This window comes from Chiroxiphia lanceolata, chromosome Z (genome assembly GCF_009829145.1).
Source record: "Chiroxiphia lanceolata isolate bChiLan1 chromosome Z, bChiLan1.pri, whole genome shotgun sequence".
Lineage (NCBI taxonomy): Eukaryota > Metazoa > Chordata > Aves > Passeriformes > Pipridae > Chiroxiphia > Chiroxiphia lanceolata.
In genome coordinates, this window is record NC_045671.1 from 31,733,263 (window position 1) to 31,754,385 (window position 21,123).

At 36.8% G+C, this 21,123-nt stretch overlaps 1 protein-coding gene across 6 annotated transcripts in view; it reads left to right on the forward strand.

The window, feature by feature from the left end:
- Positions 1-21,123, forward strand: part of CCDC171 (coiled-coil domain containing 171) — a 150,957-nt gene that overhangs the window by 50,599 nt on the left and 79,235 nt on the right. For 5 of the 6 annotated variants that reach the window (XM_032676968.1, XM_032676967.1, XM_032676970.1 and 2 more), the window contains 6 exons: positions 3,607-3,710; positions 6,537-6,626; positions 8,488-8,688; positions 10,515-10,682; positions 12,506-12,694; positions 20,626-21,112. In XM_032676968.1, coding sequence (XP_032532859.1) covers positions 3,607-3,710; positions 6,537-6,626; positions 8,488-8,688; positions 10,515-10,682; positions 12,506-12,694; positions 20,626-21,112 — 1,239 coding nt within the window. The remainder of the gene's footprint in view (positions 1-3,606; positions 3,711-6,536; positions 6,627-8,487; positions 8,689-10,514; positions 10,683-12,505; positions 12,695-20,625; positions 21,113-21,123) is intronic. The other variant, XM_032676969.1, reaches the window with a different exon arrangement.

Genomic DNA, 21,123 nt, shown 5'->3' on the forward strand with positions numbered 1-21,123 from the left:
TGTCACTGCTACTTGGCTTTATATGTAATGTATCAAACTTAACAAACTGCTACCTGGTTAGACATTTGAATTAGTGGCTAACAAAAACAAACTGAACTTTAACATCAAGCTAGTAGTTTTTTACAGGTGAAAGTTGTACACTTTTTAAAATCTTCATTTAAAACAATGTATAAAAGATATTTCTATGTAATTCCTATTAGAATAACACATACTAGACATGAAATGCTTCCAACTTAGAGTGAAAGTAAACTGGAAGAAAACAGGCAGAATGTGGCTTAAAGAGCAAACAGGTTTCTTTTATGTAAATCATGACGATTTGTTTTTGCACTTTTTAGGAGCAGTAGACATAAATGGATTGTATAACATCATTAAATGAAGATGCATTTTTTTTCTGTCTTCACAAAATGATTTTTTTTTTTTTTTCAGCCTGGTACTGTTAAATTTCAATAAAGGAACAACTTCCTGAGATTTCTGTTGTCCTTAAAAGTCTTTGAATCTGTGATGCATTTGTTTCCTCACATGGGCTATATGATTTTTTTTGTTTGGGAACTGGTATCAGTTTTATTCTGTAATTATGCATGGAATTCCTGTGGGCAATACCTATAGATTTACCGTAGATACATCAGTCTGAAAAACTCTTTAAGACTGTATGTTTTCCACATTCTTGCCAAGTTCCACATGCTCAGAGGGACTTAAGCAATTCTGGCGGGAGCTGGATGCTGCTGCCAGAGTGCAGTTTCCAAAGCAGTAATTGTCTTTCAGGTAGGTTTTCTTTCTCCCTTGTGGTAAACTTTGCAGAGAACAGCTTTGACCTGTTTCTATAACAGTAACTTCAGTATTAATTTGCTTTGTTTGAGGTAAACTTTGAAAAATCTTATTTAAAGAGGTCTTTTTTTTAAGCTTTAGCATCTCTGCAGAGGCTTTGTTGAGACAGATAGTAAAATTTAGCTGTGCTGTGGATTGAGTCTTTACAGCTAATATTAAAATAGATATTGACTAAGACATTTGTTCTACATATTTACTATGCTTCTAAGTGTGAAATCTAGTTTTTAATGCTTTTTCATTATTATATTATTACTCTGGGGTACTTATGAATGTATTATGTAGCAATATTTCTTCAAATTTTCAAAAAAATATTTATTGTAATTATATTTGAAATGAGAATGTCCAGGTGCCAGTAAAAGTAAAAATCTTAAATAAATCTTTGTAGTCTGATTAGCAGGTGAGGGGCTACATGAGCCACACCTGACCTGGCAGTCTTTCTTGTTCTCGTTTCCAACTTCGAACTCAAGGGGTTGAGAGATCTACTTAAAAATCTGTCAATACTAAAGATCCGGCCCCTTAAGTGCTGATTGGACTGTGATTACTGGACTATGCAGGAAAGAGAAGATGAGACTTTATATTTTTAAGATTAAAGAATTTTAGAAAGCTATTTTTCTTTATACATACCAAAATAACAAGCATAAATCCATGTCTTCTCCTTTTTCAGTGACCTTTATAAATTTTCCACAGCATTGTTATCGGGCCATTTGCGTGCTTTCCTTTTGTATCTGTTCAGTTTATCATATTTTGCAGTTATTCAGCAACAGGATTTGTTCTCAGGTAAATTTGTCTCCATTTCAGGAAAAAAGCGATTGTGGTTGTAGTAATATTAAAAGAAAGTGAAATGGGTATAAAGTTCTAAGAGTGTTAGCTGCTTTGAGTTAGCCTCACCATTTACTGCAGGCCACCAGTACTGTTTTAGCCAAAAATGTAAAACGCAGCACCACATGAGCCTCTGTGAAGGAAATTAACTCTATCCTAGCCAGGCCCAGTACTACTAGCAGAAAGTCCAGAGCAGCAGGTTTAAGAGTTTACTCACTTGTATACTTCCTGCTAGTCTTCTATTGAACTTGGCATTTTCTCAGAATTCTACCCTCAAACTCTTAGGCAATACTGGGCATATGCTTCCAGATTTTTTTTTTTTTGCATATTGCTGACATAGTGCCTCTGCAGCAGCAGAGTGCCATTTGGATTATGTTGCATGTCTCCTGAATAGTTGTATGAAGATGGACAACATTTAACCACAGACTTGTTTTCAGCTAGTGCAGAAAGGTTGAATCTAGTATTTCTGTTGGCAGACAGAGCTATCTGGAAGTAGGATTGCAGCAAAGGCAAGGAATCACAGCATGGAGAATTTACTGGCAAAAGTCTAGTTTTGGCAAACATGATGTAAATTAATGTTTCTTTGACAGCATTGCAGGTTGGGACTTAAGAAATGAAGACCCATTATTTAGACACCTTGATAAAAACTATTGGATGGAAGAAAATGCTTTTATTGACTTAATAGGTATTATTTGAAACTGAATGAGAATTGTGAGTTACTGCTTCTCCAGAGCTACAAGTATGGAAGAATAGTAGTTAATTTTTTCTGTGCAACAGGATCACTGCAAAATGTTCTTACAATGGGTAGCATTGAGAAGGTGGTCTTGTAACTGAGGAGACTGGACTAGAGCCCTGTGCATAGCTGTAGCTGTGGTTAGGTGATAAAAATTATAGTAACGTGTCCCTTGTCACTTTCTTCAAGGTGAAATCTAAACTTCTCATAAAAGGTCCGATTTTATGAATTCTTACATTGATTCTAAGTGTAACATTGCTATTTGGGACATCTTTAGGATTCAGAGGGCTCTGGTGTCCCCTTATTAAGATTTTGCTTTTCCCTGACTCTGTAAAAATAAGTTTATAGATGCTGCACAGTAGTATAAACAATGCTAACAATGATCTGTCAATAATCTGGTATTGACATGTAACACCAGAAATAAAAGAAAAGTTTGTTCTTGGAAACTGAATATTAGCTGACATGTTGTGACCTCTTGATCAATATAGTGTTGTTTTACTCTCTTAGTGCATTGTGGTACGGTCTGTGGAATGCTCAGACTTGTTCATATGTCCTTAATTAAGGCAACTAGATCAGAAGTCTCTGTATAAATGTTTAATAAATAAGTGTAGTGTGTATATAATGGATATATTAGATTTATAATTGAAAAGTTATGTAGAACTGTGTAGACAGATAATAATTTTAAAAAATTATTTCCTTTGGAATGAAATTCAAGATAATTTAAAATGTTTTTAAGTTATGTTTCTCCAAGCATAACATAATGATTTGATCTTTGGCTCAGTAAAGCTTTAAGTGAATGAAGTACTGCATTGACATGCCTAGTCACAACAGCAAAATAATGTCAGAAAAAGTATAACATACTTGACTTTCAGACTACATGCTTTTCAAAATGTTTAATTGTGTGTTTTTGAAGTTGGCTTGTCTGACTGAACAACACAGACTTGACCACGGTAGGAATTATATGTGAGACTGCATACCAAATACATAAAGTGTAAATGTAATCCAGAATTTACAGGTCTATATCTTGAATTAAGGCTTTTATAGTCTTTCGGCTACATTTGCTGTGAGAGTGTGGCTATTCAGCTGTGTCTCTTGTGGCAAACAAGGCTGCTGTTCAGCATTTTGTATTGTCACTGAAGCCCTGACTAGTTTTAATACTTCTCATCCAGGGTGAGTAATTTTCTCTCTGTGGCTTTAAGGCTTAATTTTCATTCTGTGTTTTCCTTCAGGCACTTGCAACGACAAAGATAAACCGCCAAGTTGCTCTGTCCTTGAGACTTTGAGGTGTATCTTGACAGCTTACCAGAACAAGCTGGAAGATACCTCTAATGAGGTAACACTTGCAATGTTTGGCTCTCTATGTATCGCATTTGGCCTGCAGCAGTACATATGCTTTGCTTGTAAAAAAGGGCAGAAGAGTGGGAATGTTGAGTTGACAGCTTCAAGTATACCTAAAGAAATAATCTCTGTCACTGCTATTTCTCTAAGCTTGCCCTACAGTGAAGTTTCACTTACATTTGTGGGGACAGGGAGTAGAGTTTTTTGTCTTTCTAGTTTAATTTAGTTTTGTTTTCTTGTTAAACCTTTTTGGGGTTATTTTCAATAAATATTTAGGATAAGAAACTATTCATATCTAAGATTTTAGCTAAAAGGTGATGATTTAAGACTGTGGCAGCATATACCGCAATATTCCTAAATACACAGCGCTTGAGCCTCAATAGTCATTGCTATCAGTTATACAAATGATGATGCCCTCTGTACTTTTAAAAACTAGTGTAATTTTTTGAAAAGAGTGTGTTTTCCCTGGAATCTCTTCTGGAGATATTTTACTGTCCTTTCACTTAAAATAGGACCACTACAATACTTTCTTTAAGTTATCTGAGAGGATAATGGAAATATTTCAATTTTGGGATTCTTACGGTTAAAAAAACCAGATGTTTTCCTTGAGTTCTACTGTCCTTTTATTTCACTGTCTGAGAAGTCAGAGTCTTGCATTTATTTTGTTATTTGTGTTGGTAAGGTGACTAAATTACTCCTCTTGTGTGTAAATGTTTTATAAACTTGTGGCTTTAAAGGCTGTAGAGAGAAGTTAACTGCACCATTAAAACTTTTTGTACAAACTTGTGATTAGCTTATGTTTGAATAAAATTGGCAAATACAGAAAGGCAAGGTGTGATAAGATTGTAAAAATGTCAGTACTATATTTCATTTCTAGGTTTTGTCTTTTGTTTTGACAAATGCATAGTCTAGGTAGTCACTCACAACATTTAAAAAGAAAAAAAAAGAAAAGAAAAAAAAGGAGAAGTATATCAGCTTTGCCCCTTTTATTGTGAACAGTCTCCCACAAGACCTTTGAATGTGTTTAATGGACACAAAAATAAGTGACCATGGAAACAATTATACTTTTTAAACAGCAAGCTCTGTTAAGTCTCTCCCAGTGAGATAAGAAAACTGATGTGTATAGTCATTATGAAACTCTTCTGAGACCCAAGTCTGGAAGCTGAAGAGTAACTAGGAACATATTACCCACAGCGAATTGTTATTTGGGAGGAGGAATGTCACGTGATAGGCAGCACAGTTGAAAAGTCGACTCAGCAGGCTTTGGCTTAGTGATGTGCTTTGTTGTGAAACTGTGCCAGAGACAGCAGTGGGGAGACCAAGGGGGTGGCTTCTAAGAAAGCAAAGACAGTGTTCTGACAGAAAGAAGAATGAACTGTCAAGGAAAATAAATCGCAAGCAGAGCAGGACCGACAGATAACCTGCCACAAGACTTCCCAGTAGGACTGCGTGTGACTGACCCTGAAGTTGTCATATGGAGCCAGAGATCACTGAGCACCTTTATGGTGCGTAGAAAGGGCAATGCTCTGTCCTTCTTGATTACCCTCGCCCCCACAGAGAATGCTGCTTTTGGGTTTTTATATGTTAGATATGTTTAATAATAAAACTTTTAAATAATACAATAATGCACAAGGGGACTATGAAGGGCACTGTGCAATAAAACCAGAATATTTTAATACACAACAGTAAGGGTGTAGTTTTGAGCAATTATTAGATGTTCTCTTTATAGAGAGATTTTCAACAAGACTCCATGTATTGATGAATTTGTTAATGTATGTGTATACCTGGATCTATACTTGAAATATGCTGGTAAACTTGTCATGTGTCATCTTTATCTTACTGTACTAAACATTAGACTAAATGATCTAGTTCATTCGTGTGACTGAAAGATGTGTAAGTGTTTTGGTTTTTGTAGACAACTAGCTTCTGACTTTTTGTATAGTGCAGACCACTAGAATGTTTAGGGAGAGGAAAAAGAATAGTAAACCAACAAAAAGACTGGAAATATTCCAGTAGCATTCTGTAATTTACTGTAATTATTTCTAAAGGTTCTACCAGGTCTGCTGACATCAAAATATAAAAATAAACAAGAATAAAATTTCCAAAGTAATTTGTAAACTTTATCAACGGAGTATTTTGCTTCTGAGTTGTTCATTAAATCTCAGGTGCTTTCAGTAACCTGTACTAGAATACATTTCTAATCCATGTTTTCTTTCAGGCATTTCTATTGCTAGCCTCATCATCACGTAAACAAAGACTTATTATTTTGATATGTTATGTTTTCTGAAAGTGCAAAGTACACATTATGGTCATGAGCTACCTCTAAGATAGTTGCTTGTAACCCTACGAAGGTTCAGTAGTCACTGTGCCTCTTGGGAACATTGCTACTTTACTGCTTTTACAGTATGTGAGTGTTCAGTAAAGAACCATGCTTATAGCTGGACAATTTCTGCAAATGGCCACCGAGTAGAAAACTTGTTTTCTTAAACCACTCCTCAGATCATAATCTAAATTTATTACACTTTCAAGTGCACTTCAGTGCATTTCTATGTTCTTGTCAGATATTTTGAGAGTTAATAAGATAGTTAATAGTGGACTGAGTTTGGGATTCTGCCGCTACTCTGTATCTTAAATTGTTATAAAAGAGTTATTTAATGCTTTTGTAATGGCACATTAATTAGATTGTATGGAGTACAAAAACTGTCAAAGGAATTGAAATAAATTTTGTTGTTTTACTTTTATATACAAAGTTCTTCCTTTATATTGAAGGGGTCATGCAGCCTTTCTGTGAAAGCCTGTTTGACCTCCATATTTTTTACAGTTTGAGAAAATGAAGGCTCTGTGTAAAAAGATGACAAAAGACCTTGAGATATCCGAGGAGAAAGTGTGTACTTTAAGACAAGACCTTAAGGTATGTTTAATGAATTTAGCATAGAATTTTAAAGTTCTTAAAAAATTATCTTTCTGGATTTAAGGTATTTTTCTTATCAGAATAAGTCTCCATATCATTCTGTTCTGTTGAGCAGACTAGTTTACCTTGCAAGCTTGTTAAGCCATGCTGCTTTATTCTGGTTACCACTGTAGACTACACAACTGGTCATTTCAATGATTGTACTTCTGAAATAACTTGAAATACATTTATCCATTTGCAAAATACTGTTTTGTATTGAAATTGGCATCAGTATTTTTTCTTTTAATGTTTTTCTCAAGAAAAGGGGAATTTAATTACCTCTGTTCATATGAAGGTATATTTTCTTAAAAATATCCATTCCTTTATTAATTTTTTTTTGTTTGTGTTTATCAGGTTAATGCATGTAATGCATAAGGTTGTCTTTAACACCTATACAATATGCAGCCTAAAATTTCTTAGAATAAAATCTACCTGAGAACTGATAAAAACACTTGAGAATTCTTTTCTTTACTTTCTGAACAAGAATTTTTTTTTTGTCTCTGTTTTTGGCTGACAGCACTTCTGTGATGTCCTGTCTGGTTACATCAATGGCCAAGGGAGTGAGGAAGTCCTGAGGTCATGGTTAAACTTAATCTCCTGACTGGCAGTGTATTGTATTATTGCCAAAATAGTGTGTCTCTAAACCTGGTGTTTTTCAGTCTCTTTTGCTGAGAATATGCTGCATTATGTTTTTATGCAGTGTTTTTCTGCAACATTCATTGAATCTTCCTATTAATGGCTACTTGCAGATGATGTCTTGTCATCTGATCTGAACTTTCTTTACTAATTTATGTTTGGAAGACTTAAGACTTCTGCTTCTGTTCCAGCACCTTTGTAAGACACCTAAGATTTCTGCAACCCATTGCAAGTGATATTTGTATTCTTCCTGAAAAAACTGAGTTTGCTACACACAGAGAGTGCTGTTTTTTATGCAATATGCCAGTTTCAAATCTCTTTAAATTTTTAGTAGTAAAACTGTAGAGATAAACAAAAGCTAGATCCAGTCTGAAAACATTTGTGTTCGAAATTTAACATTGCTTTAGTATTTTAATGTTTTCATGAAGAAGAATTAAAGTCATTGTCTAATGAATTGGGAGTATCTTTTCTATTACATTTTCCAGATAAGAAGCTACGATTTTGTGAAAAATAAACAATGCTTTCTGTTTGACCTTTTGCAAACTTTAGCAGTGCTGGAAATCCAGTGCTTATAGGAAAGCAAAGCATGTGTATCTGTCCACTCTATCTCACAAATATTTTGACTGAAAAGGGGTAATATATTAATTTCTTTGTTTACCTGGTGAAATTTGGTGCTGGTAACATAATGATTGTATTTATGACCATTTCTGATTACTAGTTACTTCCCATGGTCAAACCTCCAAAGATGGTCCTCCCATTTTTTTTTTCATGGCAATAAAAATACAGTGAGGAACAACAGCTGTGTTGCTTACAGACTCAGCTGCAACAGATCAGAGATTTACTTAAGAAAATAATGTATGTTTTCTCTAGCTCTGAGAGCTTTGCACTCTGCGGAGGATAAGTTGTGTTCCTGCATTCTGCATCTCATTTGTGGGGGTAGAGGGTATTTTGAAGGTCACTGCATCGTGGAGCTTTTACCAGTCAGGGGTGCTCATGTTGTCTAGTTACAAGCTGTAGAAGAGGCCTATTGTCAATTTTGAAATTCAGGTATTGAATTAGCCTGGAGTCTTATGAATACATGTGGCTATATGGCTTTACTTCCTCAGATGATGACCACTAGACTAAGGTAATATTTCACAGACTAAAATTCTTTCCAGCCTTTCTGTTCCATGCTTCTGTCTTACAGGAAGCTCAGGATACCCTGGCTGATGCCAGTAAAGAGTTAAATCATCTGCACACTAAGTGTGCAGACAGAGAGACTTTAATAGAAACTTTAAGAATGAAACTACAGGATGTACAGCAATGCTGGGAGAAGGAGAAAGTACATGCCACAGAATCTGAAAATGAAATCCAGAAGCTTACCAGGGCTTACCAGAAGGATATGGAGGTATTACTAGAGACAAGATGACTGTCAAAGAGTCTTTATTTAATCTCAACTTTATACATTTACATACATCAGATGGTTACTCTTAGTCTTAACAGATTTATCTCTAAAATATGATTTTAAGATACATATTTTGAAATATGTATTTAATATCTATGAGATCTCAGGACATATTAGTTCTCCTTTCTTCTGTATCAGAACTAGTAGCTTAATCATTCCAGCATTTTGAATTTTTGAACAACTGAGTATATTTAAGAGCTACACCTGACGAACAATTCTTTCTTTCAAACTAAAAGTTAACAAAAATGTTTTACAATTGGAACATAGAGTAGTGTCATTATCATTATTACTGATTCACATATTGTTGAGGTAGTTTTGCATGCAGGCCACAAAACCTAGAAATTCTTATTTGTTATCTATTAGGTCATTGTGGTGTGCTATATGAAGGAACGAGTTCACAACATCTTATTTCAGAACTATTATCTCTCTCCTTATATGTATTAAGAGATGTTAATTTTGTTGCTTTCCCCCCCCAGTAAAGTGGTTCTGTACTAGCATTGGCAATGATGTACTTTTAGTCGTGCATATTGAGCTCATTACTTCCACAGATTTGGTCATGGATGCCAACTGAGTGAAAAGGAAACATTCTTTCCATCACTCTTACAGTCTGGTATTTAAATAGGGTCCACATGAAACAGCTGAAATTGTTACACACATCAGATAATGATTAAAGTGAAGGAAACTAGAAGTCTGACTCTGTTGTAAAGTCTGCATGTCTACAACACTGTGGTTGCATTCAACGTGTGAATTGATTTAGGGTCTTGGAATCCCCTTTTTTACCCCAAATGGATAATTATCATCCTTGGTGTAAGCAAAAATGTAATGAAGGTGGCACACTGGATTTTCCTTGGGGAATTTGCAGATCTGTTAGAAAAAAACTTTGATTACAATTTCTTTTTAATTGCATAAAATGCCATGAAATAATTGTGAGCAACTGCACCTAAGTGTGATGGAAAGGGCTCAGAAAAACCCTAGTTCCCCATCTCCGTTATCCACAATTTCTTAATGTAAAACCTCATCCAAGGCCCCTGAAAAGCAATGGGAACATTTACAATAATTTGACTTTTGAGGTTGTTGTCTTAATTAAGTTGCTAAGTTGCATATATGTACTAAAAGCATGAAGGCTTTAATTTCTGTTGCATGCTATTGTTACTAAAGTTTATTTATAACTTGCATCAATTTATTATACTACTGGCTAAAATCAGTGTAACTAAATTAGACATGGCTTATGGAATGTAACTGATGAAGCTATAAGCCCGTTTTATCTGACCATTTAGTCTCATACATGATCCATACAAAAACAGTTTTAAAAAGACTTTAGAGTGATAGTTGTATAAACGGTGTGTTTTGCTGCCAAGCCAATCAGACAATTTTCTGCATGCTGTGCAGATGTTGGAAGTGGGTACAGTTTGAATGTAACTGGAAGTGTTAACATAAATAAATAAATTGCATGTACTAATAGCACGGAATTTTTTATCTATGTCAGCTCCTGGTTGTGGCCACTGCAGGACTGGTCTTTCTTTATATACTCTATGTCTAATTAGACATAAAGTATAAAAAATAATGAGACAATTTTTGTAAAAACTTTTTTCTTACACTTGTTTTGATATGTATAACTACAAATATTAGCAATTGAGGAATTTTATAAAAGGTTCGAGAATGAGCTTTGTGGGATTTTTTTCACCTACTTGTTTTACTATCCATATGATGCATGTATTTAGATTCTAACACTGTTCAGGTACAACAGTAAATTTTTCTTTTTGTTTCAGGAAAAACTAACCTTCCTCCATAGCTTATACCAGTGTTTGGTAGCAGGCCATGTACTTATAAAACAACCAGAAGGCATCCTAGATAGATTCTCTTGGTCTGAGCTTTGTGTAGTCTTGCAGGAAAATGTTGATGCCCTGATCTTAGACCTCAACAGGGCTAATGAGAAGGTAAGTGTCCTTAGGCACCAGCTACCTCTATTAAATTCAGTGACATTTGTCCTCATCACAGTATCATTAAAAAGGACTGACATTCATCTTATTTCAAAAAAGATTTGGACGTTAATAATTCAATACCATTAATTATGGCTTGTCTACAACTCAGTTTGATGCCATTGCTGTGGGCATGTAAATGTGACTGAAGTCGGTATGAAATCTCTAAGCTCCACTTTCAGTGCAGGACATGCTAATAGTACTAGCCAATATTAGCCACAGGGACCTAATTAAAAGAAAATAAATTAATCTTACTGATGAAGCAATTCAAAGAACTTAGTCATTTACACTAATAAAACAAGTCTTTATTTTACCATAAAACAGAAACAAAATGCATTTACTCTAGGAATATCATCTTTAAATTATATATTTATGATTCAGAGGTGCTGTGCCAATGTATTTTCTTCATTTAATTGTAATTTATGTATTATAAAATTTGTATTCAGAAACACAAATAGAAAATACCTATTTTTATAAAACATGTCAATATTTGTTATAGGGAGAAGCTGTACTTTTCTGAATTATTTTGATGTAAGCAAGTTTTCGTGGCCTTTCTCCATAGAAATCCCTGCATTTTTAGGAAAGAAAATAAGTTTTTAACTAAGTTAAACTGACTTCACAGACTAACATATACCAGTCTTCAGAATTTCAGTTTGTTTTCTGGCTCCATGGATCAGGCCAGTCCTAAATGTAGTAGAGTGACTCCAGAACTTGGCTGCCTTGACATATTGGTTTTGAGTCATAGGAAGGGAAAAGCTCTTTTGAACAACTATCATCTTCTGGAATTGTTACCACTCTTTTGGCTCAAGTAGGGTATAGGGCTGGTTACAGTGAATTGTTTTAACTCTGCCCATCATTTAATAAATACCCCAGCAGTCAATTGAAATTACTAAAGAGGGATAGGATAAAATCTGGATTATGCAGATTTGATGTGCATTTCTATTTTCCTTCTGAAGTAAAAGAGGAAAGGGAGTGGAGGATAAGGGAGTAAACATTGTTGAGAGTGTTTGGGGGTGTTGTGTCGTATTGTTTCTTGCTTTTTAATTTAGTATGGTTATTAATATTGACTGTGAGGTCTCTAGGGCTCTTTTCATGTACTTACTAGCTTTTCAGGGATTTTGAACAGTATTGTTACCTGTGTTGTACCTGCTTTCTTGAGAACAAAATTTTTCTCTTGCATTTCTGTGTGACCTATTTTCAAGGTATCTTTCTGATATTCCCTAGTAGTAAAAGTGTGTAGATGTGTGTATTTAAAGATCATTGTTAACTTGATTGATTTCTCCATTTAGTTTGCATGGGAGCTGCAAAGTTATCCAGAGTGAATCCCTTCACACTTGTTGAAAACATATCATAAACTAGTGAGCTGTTTGTGAGAAAAACATTCTGTACACTAAAATTTCCTGAAATTCTTTCAATACTTAGTAACATCTGGAATGTCTTGGCTTTCCACTAAAACAAAAATTAAATTAAGGGCTGGTTTTTTACTTATTATTTGCAATTCTTGCAAACTGCTCAAGGACTGGTATACTCAGATTACTACTTTAGCAGCACAAAAAGCACCAAATATCTGCAAGGTTGTATAAGGATGGCAAAACTGAAACCAAATTTTTGTTCATTTGTTGCACAATTCAAATAAATAATCTGTCATTTAATGAATATGTTGAAGAAATTACAGATTACGTTTTCTGCTGGAATAGTCTGTGGTTAAATTAATATGTATAATAAAGTAAAAAGGTGTTTAGAGAGGTAAGAGAATTTCTTTTTAAATACTTGTCACACAGATATCTCACCTAGAATATATTTGTAAGAACAAGTCCAATACTATGAAGGATCTTTGGCAGAGCCAGGAAGATGCTTTTAACAAAATGGCCGAACAGATGAAAACACAGGCAAGCTGCTGGCAGAAAGAAAAAAGGTATCTGGAACAGCAGTGCTCAGGTCTCCTTGGGGGCGTTCATGCAAGGGCACAGGTATGGTGCTGTGAACTTCTGATTTTTTTTTTTCTTGTAAATATTTAGTGGATTATTTCAGTAGTTTAAGCCCCTAACCAGTTTAAGGTTGTTTAAAATTAAAAAAAAAACACAACCAAACAAAACCCAAACCCCTATGTATTAACTTCATTTATAATAAGAATGTTTAACTTTGTTAAAACATTCCAGAGGTGAACTGCTTAATTTGACCTACAGTTGCTAGGGACTCTTTTTTTTTTTGAGGATGTTAAGGCTGCAAGATTGAACTTTAAGAATTATATAGGGCAGCAGTTATTTTTTCAATGTCATGCTTTGCAAAGACTGTGTAGAGTAACAGTAATGTCGTGTCATTGGGGGATAGATTTAGGTATATACATTCTGACCCCAAGAAGCGATTAGCAGTTACAGTGGTAGATTTCAATGCTGTTGAAGGACTCTGTTGCAAAAGGAAAAAAAAGGGTGAAAAAGTGTAAAAAGTGTAAAACTGTTGCCACTGATTGTTAGAAAGGTTAATTGCAATCTAGAATGTTCGCTGTTATTCTACAACCATTGATCACTGTATTTTCAATCACATTCCTTTACATGTGTTTTGATTAAAAGTGTTGTGAAATAGAAGAAATAAGATATGCCTTGTTATTTGTGACTGCCATCTGAAACTTTCTTCATCAGAATAATACTGTATTTGACTCAGATTTTAGGCTTGGAAGTCTTTCAATGATAATTTATTAGGAATGAGTTATAATCTTGTAGATGCTATTTGCTTGATATTTACATTTTACATCAGAGATTGCAATTGTAAAAATGTCCCTGTGAGTGGAATAAGTGGCATCCAGATTTATATTAAACTTCACCTGTAGTTTCCTTTAATGAAATCATTGCCAAAAAAAAGAATAGCGAATGAAGGAAGCTTAATTTTAATTTTAAAAATGAGATTTCCTTCCTAAAGAAAAAGTGGATTTACACAATAAAGATAAGGTCTGAGTCGTCTCTTTCAGAACTCTAGTGTTTTGTGAAAAATCAGTGCAGTTTAGTGTGCCATTCCTTGGCATGGTGCTGAACCTGCCAGTCTTCCCAGCTGAATTGTCTAGGAGCATGGAGAGCATGTACCGAAAATGAGTCTCTCTTTTGTGGAGCACAAATTAGGCATGTCTTTTGGAAAAAACCTTTACCTGTCAACTTACTGTACAGGACTACTGAGTTTCTAAAAGGGAATTGTTTTCTCTTAGAAAGTCTGGGCATGTTTTCTAACACAGCTGGAGTAGTGCAAACTGGTAGTGTGTAATATAGGTAGTGCAATGTCTGTATACACTTAGGTGATTCAACAATCTCTTTTCCATCCAGTGGTCCAGTTTGTCTTCTTTACCATTCACTGTTAAACTATCAAGAAGACAGTCTAATTTCTTCTGGAATTCTAATTTATGACTGACTTTGGATTTGCAAATACTAAATTAAGACTTTCCCTCCCTGGAATCCATGGACGTCTGTTATTAGAGCTGCCCTAATCCTGATTGCCTGTTTTTCCAAACTGTATTTGACCTCTTGTATTTTGAGCCTGCTAGCCATATTTGTCTGCAAGATGTCTGCTTTGTTTGATCAGAGGTGTGCAGACAGACTGTCATAGCCTTATTACCAAAGGAAACAAGGAAAAATGTGCCACAAGTTACAGAATGTCTTCAAAGGATCTTTTAGATTTACTGACATGCCAGTGTTTACATAAAGGTACAGAATGCAATATTTAAATTTAATGATTTTAGCAGACTTTATTAATTAAATTTTATAATCAGTGCAAGTGGAATATAATTTGCCAGTATTTCATTGTGCAACTGGGGGTCTTCTCACTCTAGGACACTTATTCTAGCACTACAAGGAAACTGTAGCAATTTGCTGCATTTTCCATCCAAAGATCTGAGTGTAATTGCAAGCACTTTAGTGAACTAAACCCTTGTAGGCTTTAATTCCTTTCTAAAAAGGAAAGATGAGTGATTTTTGCTGTCCTGCACCAAGCTAATGATATTGTTACTTTGTCTTCAAACCAGTGTTCCATGACTACTTCTAGGTGTTTCCTCCTCAGAGATCCTGTGTCAAGACTTCTTTAGTTTTTTCAATCGTTGCTACATGTGTGAAAGTAAACTGAAGTGTGTTAATTCATACTCTCAAGAGTTAACACAAAGCTCTAACTGCGCAGCAGTATCAGTAATGTATCTTAAAAATTATTGTTTTGGTTTATTAAAACTCCAGTAGAGAGTTAGGGCTTTTCAGAATGATCTTCTTATAATTAAAATGTAACACTTCAAAATCTGGAGGTTTTAGTAGCGGTGACACCCACTACTAAACAGTGCCCAGCCAGTACTGTTCAGGGTCCCTGGTTCCAAGGTAGGATCTATGAATGTTAATAGGTACTACTTCACAGCTGGTACTGTAGGTCAGATGGATTATAATCTGAAGGCAATTTCACTGTTTTTCTGTAGGGCAGAAATTCCCAGAGTATAGCCTTATCACAGATCAGCAATAACCAAGGCACTCTATAGATATCGCTCTCTGTCAGTGGTCTCCATGTCTGGAGAGTCAATGGAGCTTTTTCCTTGCCTTTTGTAGCAGGAGTCCAGTCCTCTTGATTTGATAGTGTGCCATTTTGAAAATGTTACTGTGCCTGTTCCTTATACTCACACAAATTATTTATTCAGGCTGTTCACAGTCTCATAGGAAATGTCCTCTGAATTTTAACTACCAGTTGTTATTTGCTTATTGTTTAGATATTTATTAATCTGTCCCCAATTTTTTGTGGCAACCACTTAAAATAGAAGGGTTTTGTTCTGATATGCAAAAACACGTTGTAAGAGAAAAATTCTGTAACTACTTAAAAAATGTTAATTCCAACAGAAAAATAAAAGGTTTGCTAAATAAGAAAGGGAAAAAGTCCCCTAGGGAGAAACAAAAGGTTTTATTGTTTGGGGTTTTTTTCTTTGTTTGGAGGCCTTGCTTTTACAGCAAGGCAGGTAAATTAGATAAAGGATATAATATATTGCAGTTGTATCAAAAGTCAGTGCAAAAGGAGGAGGAGGAGGAGGAGGAGTATGTGTAACTATACAGGTCCTGACCCACTAGGTGTCTTTGGTAGACATGTCTGGCCCTTGTACTTAAACCACAGCAAAGGGAGGACAGGGCCCTTGATGTTGTTTATTTATATGTACAGGTGTCTATATTTGGAAAAATCCAAGAGCTGAAATACAGGAATCAGAAACTCATAGAATGGCAGAATGGGTCAGGTTGGAAGGGACCACAGTGAGTCATCTGATCTGACCTCCCTGCTCAAGCAGGGTCATCCCAGAGCACATGGCACAGGATTGTGACCAGATGGTTCTTAAATATCTTCAGTGAGAGAGACTCCACAACCTCTCTGGACAATCTGGTCCAGTATATGGTCACCCTCACAGTAAAGAATTTCTTCCTCGTGTTCATGTAGGTGTCATGTGCCTCAGTTTCTGCCTATTGCCTCTTGTTCTGTCACTTGGCACCACTGGGAAGAGTCTGGCTCCACGCCCTTGACACCCTCTCCTCAGATACTTATAGACACTGATGAGGACACGGAATTTCAGAACACTCAGGGTTAGAAGGGACCTCTGGACCTCATCTAGTCCAACCTTCCTGCCAAGGCAGGATCACCTACAGCAAGTTACCCAGGAAACCCAGGTGGGTTTGGAATGTCTCCAGAGAGGGAGACTCTACCTTCATGGGCAGCCTGTTCCAGTGCTCTGCCACCCTCAACATAAAGAAGTTCCTCCTCATGTTCCAGTGGAGCTTCTTGTGTTTTAGTTTATGGCTATTGCTCCTCATCCTGTTATGGGGCACCACTGAGAAGAGTCTGGCTCCATCGTCTTAACATCCACCTTTGAGATATTTATCTGCAGTAATGAGATCCCATCTCAGCCTTCTTTTCTCTAAACAGGCCCAGCTCCTGCAATCTCTTCTCAAAAGAGAGATGCTCCAGACCCCTGATCATTGCTGTGGCCCTCTGCTGAACCCTCTCCAGTAGCCCCATGTCTCTCTTGTACTGAGGACCCCAGAACTGGACACAGCACTGCAGATGTGGCCTCACCAGGGCTGAGTAGAGGAGGAGGATCACTTCCCTCAGCCTGCTGGTCACACTCTTCCTCATGCGCCCCAGCACATCTCTGTAATTGCAATGAGACTCAAAACCCTGTGGCTGCACAAAGATCTCTTGTTCCTTCTGTTTGATCCCCATACTGTGTGCATTGGTGTATAAGCACTTTATAAGTATTTGATTGTGTCGATATCCCAGTGGGTGTGCAGAGGGACACCCCTAAGTCCTGTCTTGTCGTTACATTTTTGGGTGCTTGTACTCACTGGAGGTATCCCCTCTTAAGCCTCCTTTTGCTTCTTGGGTGGTCACTGTAGTTTTTATCTTCCCACACCTTATGTCTGTTGAGCCTGGCTCTATCTCCATCCCTCTTCAAACCTAGTTTAAAGTTCTCTCAATGAACCCTGCTGGCTAAGATCCTTTTTCCGCTTTGAGACAGGAGGATCTCATTTGTTGTCAGCAGACTCGGTGTCATATAAACTGATCCATGTCCAAAAACCCCTAAATTCTGCTGGTAACTCCAGTCTTGAATCACACCTGTGATTTTCCTGTTTCTTGCCCCATCAGTCCCTGAAACTGGTGCGACAGAGGAGAACACAACATGTGGTCCAGATCCATTGACAAGTTGTCCCAAGGCCCTGAGATCCCTCTTGATCATCTGCAGCCTTTTTATTGGGACTTTGTTGCTACCCACTTGGAAAACCAGTAATTGGTAATAATGAGTGGGCTGTACCAGGCTGGGAAGTTTGTTGTGATGTCTCTTACCCAGGCCACAGGGAAGCAGCACACCTCCCAGTAGGTTGGGTCTGGCTGGCATACTGGACCCTCCATTCCTCTCAAAACAATTGCTACTACCTTTCTTTTTTTCTAATTCAGGAGGTCATGATGGGGGAGGTAGGCTGCCCTGCCCTAGATGATCTGTCCAATCCAGATGGACTCTTATTCATGTTCTCATTTCTCTGGTTCTGAGATTCCAGGGTCTCATACCTATTGTGTAAGGGCACCTGGGAAGGTGAGGTAGTTTGGGAGGGGATTCACCTGCCACCCCAAGCAGAAACCTGTTTCCACTCACCTTGGTCTCTAAGGTCCCCTCCTTCTCCCTGGTGTTGAGAGGGTGGGGATCCATTGCTTCATATGAAGTGGACAATTGGTGCATTTGTCTAAGGCATGGTAGAGTGTGGCTCCACTACTCCATCTCTTCCTCAGAGTCCCTAATACTTCCTATTCTTTCTACTCCATCTTTCAGCTTTGCCATTAGGCCAAGCAGATCATTGACCTGACCACATTTCACGTAACTGTTCTCTCTGCTGCCCTCTGAGAGGAGAGCCAGGCTGTGGCACTTCTGCAGCCTCTGACCTTGGCCCCTGCATGGTTTCGTGAGTGCTCTGTCTGGGTCACACTGTCCTTTCTGGTGTGTGCACAGGAAGCAACTTTTGTCCAAGTGGACAGTGCACTTGAGCTCTCTCAGGGAGGGTGATGATCACCAACTGAGCTAAGTGCTTGAGTTGGCAACACCTCAGTGCCCTTCCTGCTTACCCTGCCTGTGCAAATGGCATCATGGTGCCCTGGCTGACATCCCATGCCCTGTTTGCCTGCTCTGTTCATCGTTCTTCTGGTTGCTTGCCCTCGCTGGGGGACAGCTTTAGTACATGTGGGGTAGGCACTGTCTTTGTGCTACCACCCATGCTGAGTCAGAGCTGCAAAAGGATAACCTTTTTATGTCTCTGTGTCATCATATTTCTAGTTTCCAGTTCTGTTTCCATGCCAGAATAAAGAATAAGGGCACAATAAGAAGTAAGATAAAGTAGTTTTGCTAGTAGCACCTGATTTTTGTTAAGATTTCTTGGAGTCAGTGAAGCTCTGCAACCCAGTGAGGTGCCTGTCAAAGCTCAAACACCAAAGGAAAACAGCTTGCCAATGTTTAGGAAGAGAAGTATGTGTCCTTTTCAAAAACTGTGCTTTTAAGCTTTGAAGAAAACACTAGAAACAGTGTATTGTAAGACAAAAGAAATTATTAGCCAATAAAAGCAAGAAGGTATATTTTCTTACAAAACTTTTACATTTCTGAAGTCAAAGATTGTCTTATTTACTTTTGCATATTACCATATGACCGTAAACACAAAAACAAGTGTTAATTAGCCAGAGCACTGACTGTTGGTATTGCTGCCAAAGAGCCTTGCAGGGATCACAGTTTGTTTACTTGGATATTGGCGTTTCACCTGTGATGGCCAGAAACCCAAGATATTTTCTAAATTTGGCTTGCTTTTTCTGTTCCTTCCAATCGTGCTATCAGGGTTTTTATCTATAAAAATCAAACACTGTAAATAATGCAGTAGCACTGAAAGTATTGTACATGTTCATACTTAATTTTAGCATTAAGTGACATATGTGGCCTGTAAATTGTATTTTGAAATTAGTAGATCTTTTAGTGGCCTACTCTATTTTTGTATCACTTTAAGTATTTTAATAGAATTACAAATTGTTTCACTCCTAAAAAACTGCTAAAATATTTATTTGGTCAAGGACATTTTGAACTGACATTTTGACTAAGATATAGTATGAAGGCTTCCATTTTCATTCTAGAGATAGCTGTATATTTTTTTAATTCTGTTGTGCTTGCAGGATGGAGAAGGGAAAAAAAACTAGGGTACTGCCCTCATCACTTGCTTGGAACATGTACCAAGTAAAACACATGAGAATGTGGCTGGATAATATCATTTTACTTCTCTTTTGACCACTGCTAGCAGGAATAATATCACACCATTTTAACAAAAATATCTGTAGCTCTAAGAGAGATATCTGAAACTTAGCATAATCCTCAATTTTCTTCATCATATGGGCTTGTCATTCCATCCATGTTTTCCTTTTTGTGTCCATGGACTGTAAATTGAGCATACACGTTTAACTTGATCTTGTGGGTTCTTTGTGAACAATGCCTAAAGTTTATTACCTCCTAGTACCAGTGGATCCTGTTTAACTGTAGTCACCTTCCCAATCACAAAGGGCTCTCGTGTGTCAAGTCTCTGAGGTGACTTAGAGCTCTCAGCATGGTGTCTTGATTCCTTTACAGGAACTGCAGTCTGCATAATCTAACCTTAGTCCTGGCATTCCATGACTTGTTAGCATCTTCATTTTGCTACACCAGTTTGATATTATAAGTCTCCCTCTTTCCCTGTTTCAGGGCATATAGAGGAAAATAAAAAATGATCTGTAACTTAGAAAAACTGTAATGGCATTAGTCAAAATAAAAATATCTGTATTACATTGTTCCTTTGAAAACACAATTCTTTATGAGATGTAATTAATCTGTGAATATATAAGTAGGGGGTTGATTACAAAGTAATTAAGAGATCACCTTTACTTCCCCTTTTCCAGCTGCTGCCAATCTGTCAAGGTTTATGTTCCAGAGTCTTCCTTATTTTTTTTTCTCTCCCTTACGCTAACTTTCTTTCTGCTTTGTTGAGCAATGTTCTTTCCGAAATTGGAGGGCATAATTGCTAACTGTTAAGTCAACTCAGTGCTTTTGGACTTTGTGTACTGCAGTAGAAGTGGATTATCATCAGAAACCAGGAATCTGTTTGTAGCTGAAGATTGCGAAAACTTTCCTTGTACTATTGATTCATTTTCATCTCTAACTGTTTACTAGAAGAGATACTGTCATCATCATTAGTAATAATTTTTGTCCTTTAATGTGTTATTTGCATGTGAAAAAATTAATTTTCTTGTTTTTTAGCTTTTGTGTTAGTAAAAATGATTTTGTTGCTTAAAAAAAGATCTTACTGTTAATATTTCTTCTGGCTTTGTTTCTTTGTTTTTTTCTGTTTTATCCCAGGAATACCACAAAACAGCAGAGAAAAATAAGGAAAAAGTGTGTGTCCTTGAAAAAAGTCAGGAGAAATTGGCCCTTGAAAGTGTTTCTGTGAAAAATACGTTAACACAGTTTCAGAAGGAGCATTCATCTCTCTTGGCAGCCTGTGCGCTATTGGCAGGTGCCCTGTATCCTCTCTATGGCCAATTGTGTGCTATGTCTTCCCAAAGAGACCTTCTCCAGGATCAGGTCAACATTTATGAATTAGTGAACCAGAAGATTAGGACCCTAGTTCATGCTCTATCTGATGGTGAAGAAAACAGTCCAAATGAAGTAAAAATAAAGAAAAGAAAATTCCAAGGCCTGATTTATGTATTCCGAAGAGCTGTAATTGCAGTTTTGGCAGCTAAGAGACTTAAAGTTTTAGCCCAATCTTCTAGTTCCCTCTTCACCTGGACAAATGGCTTAAAAGAAGGCATTGGAATTCGAGTTTATGTAGGAGAATCTAAAGGCAAGCATAAT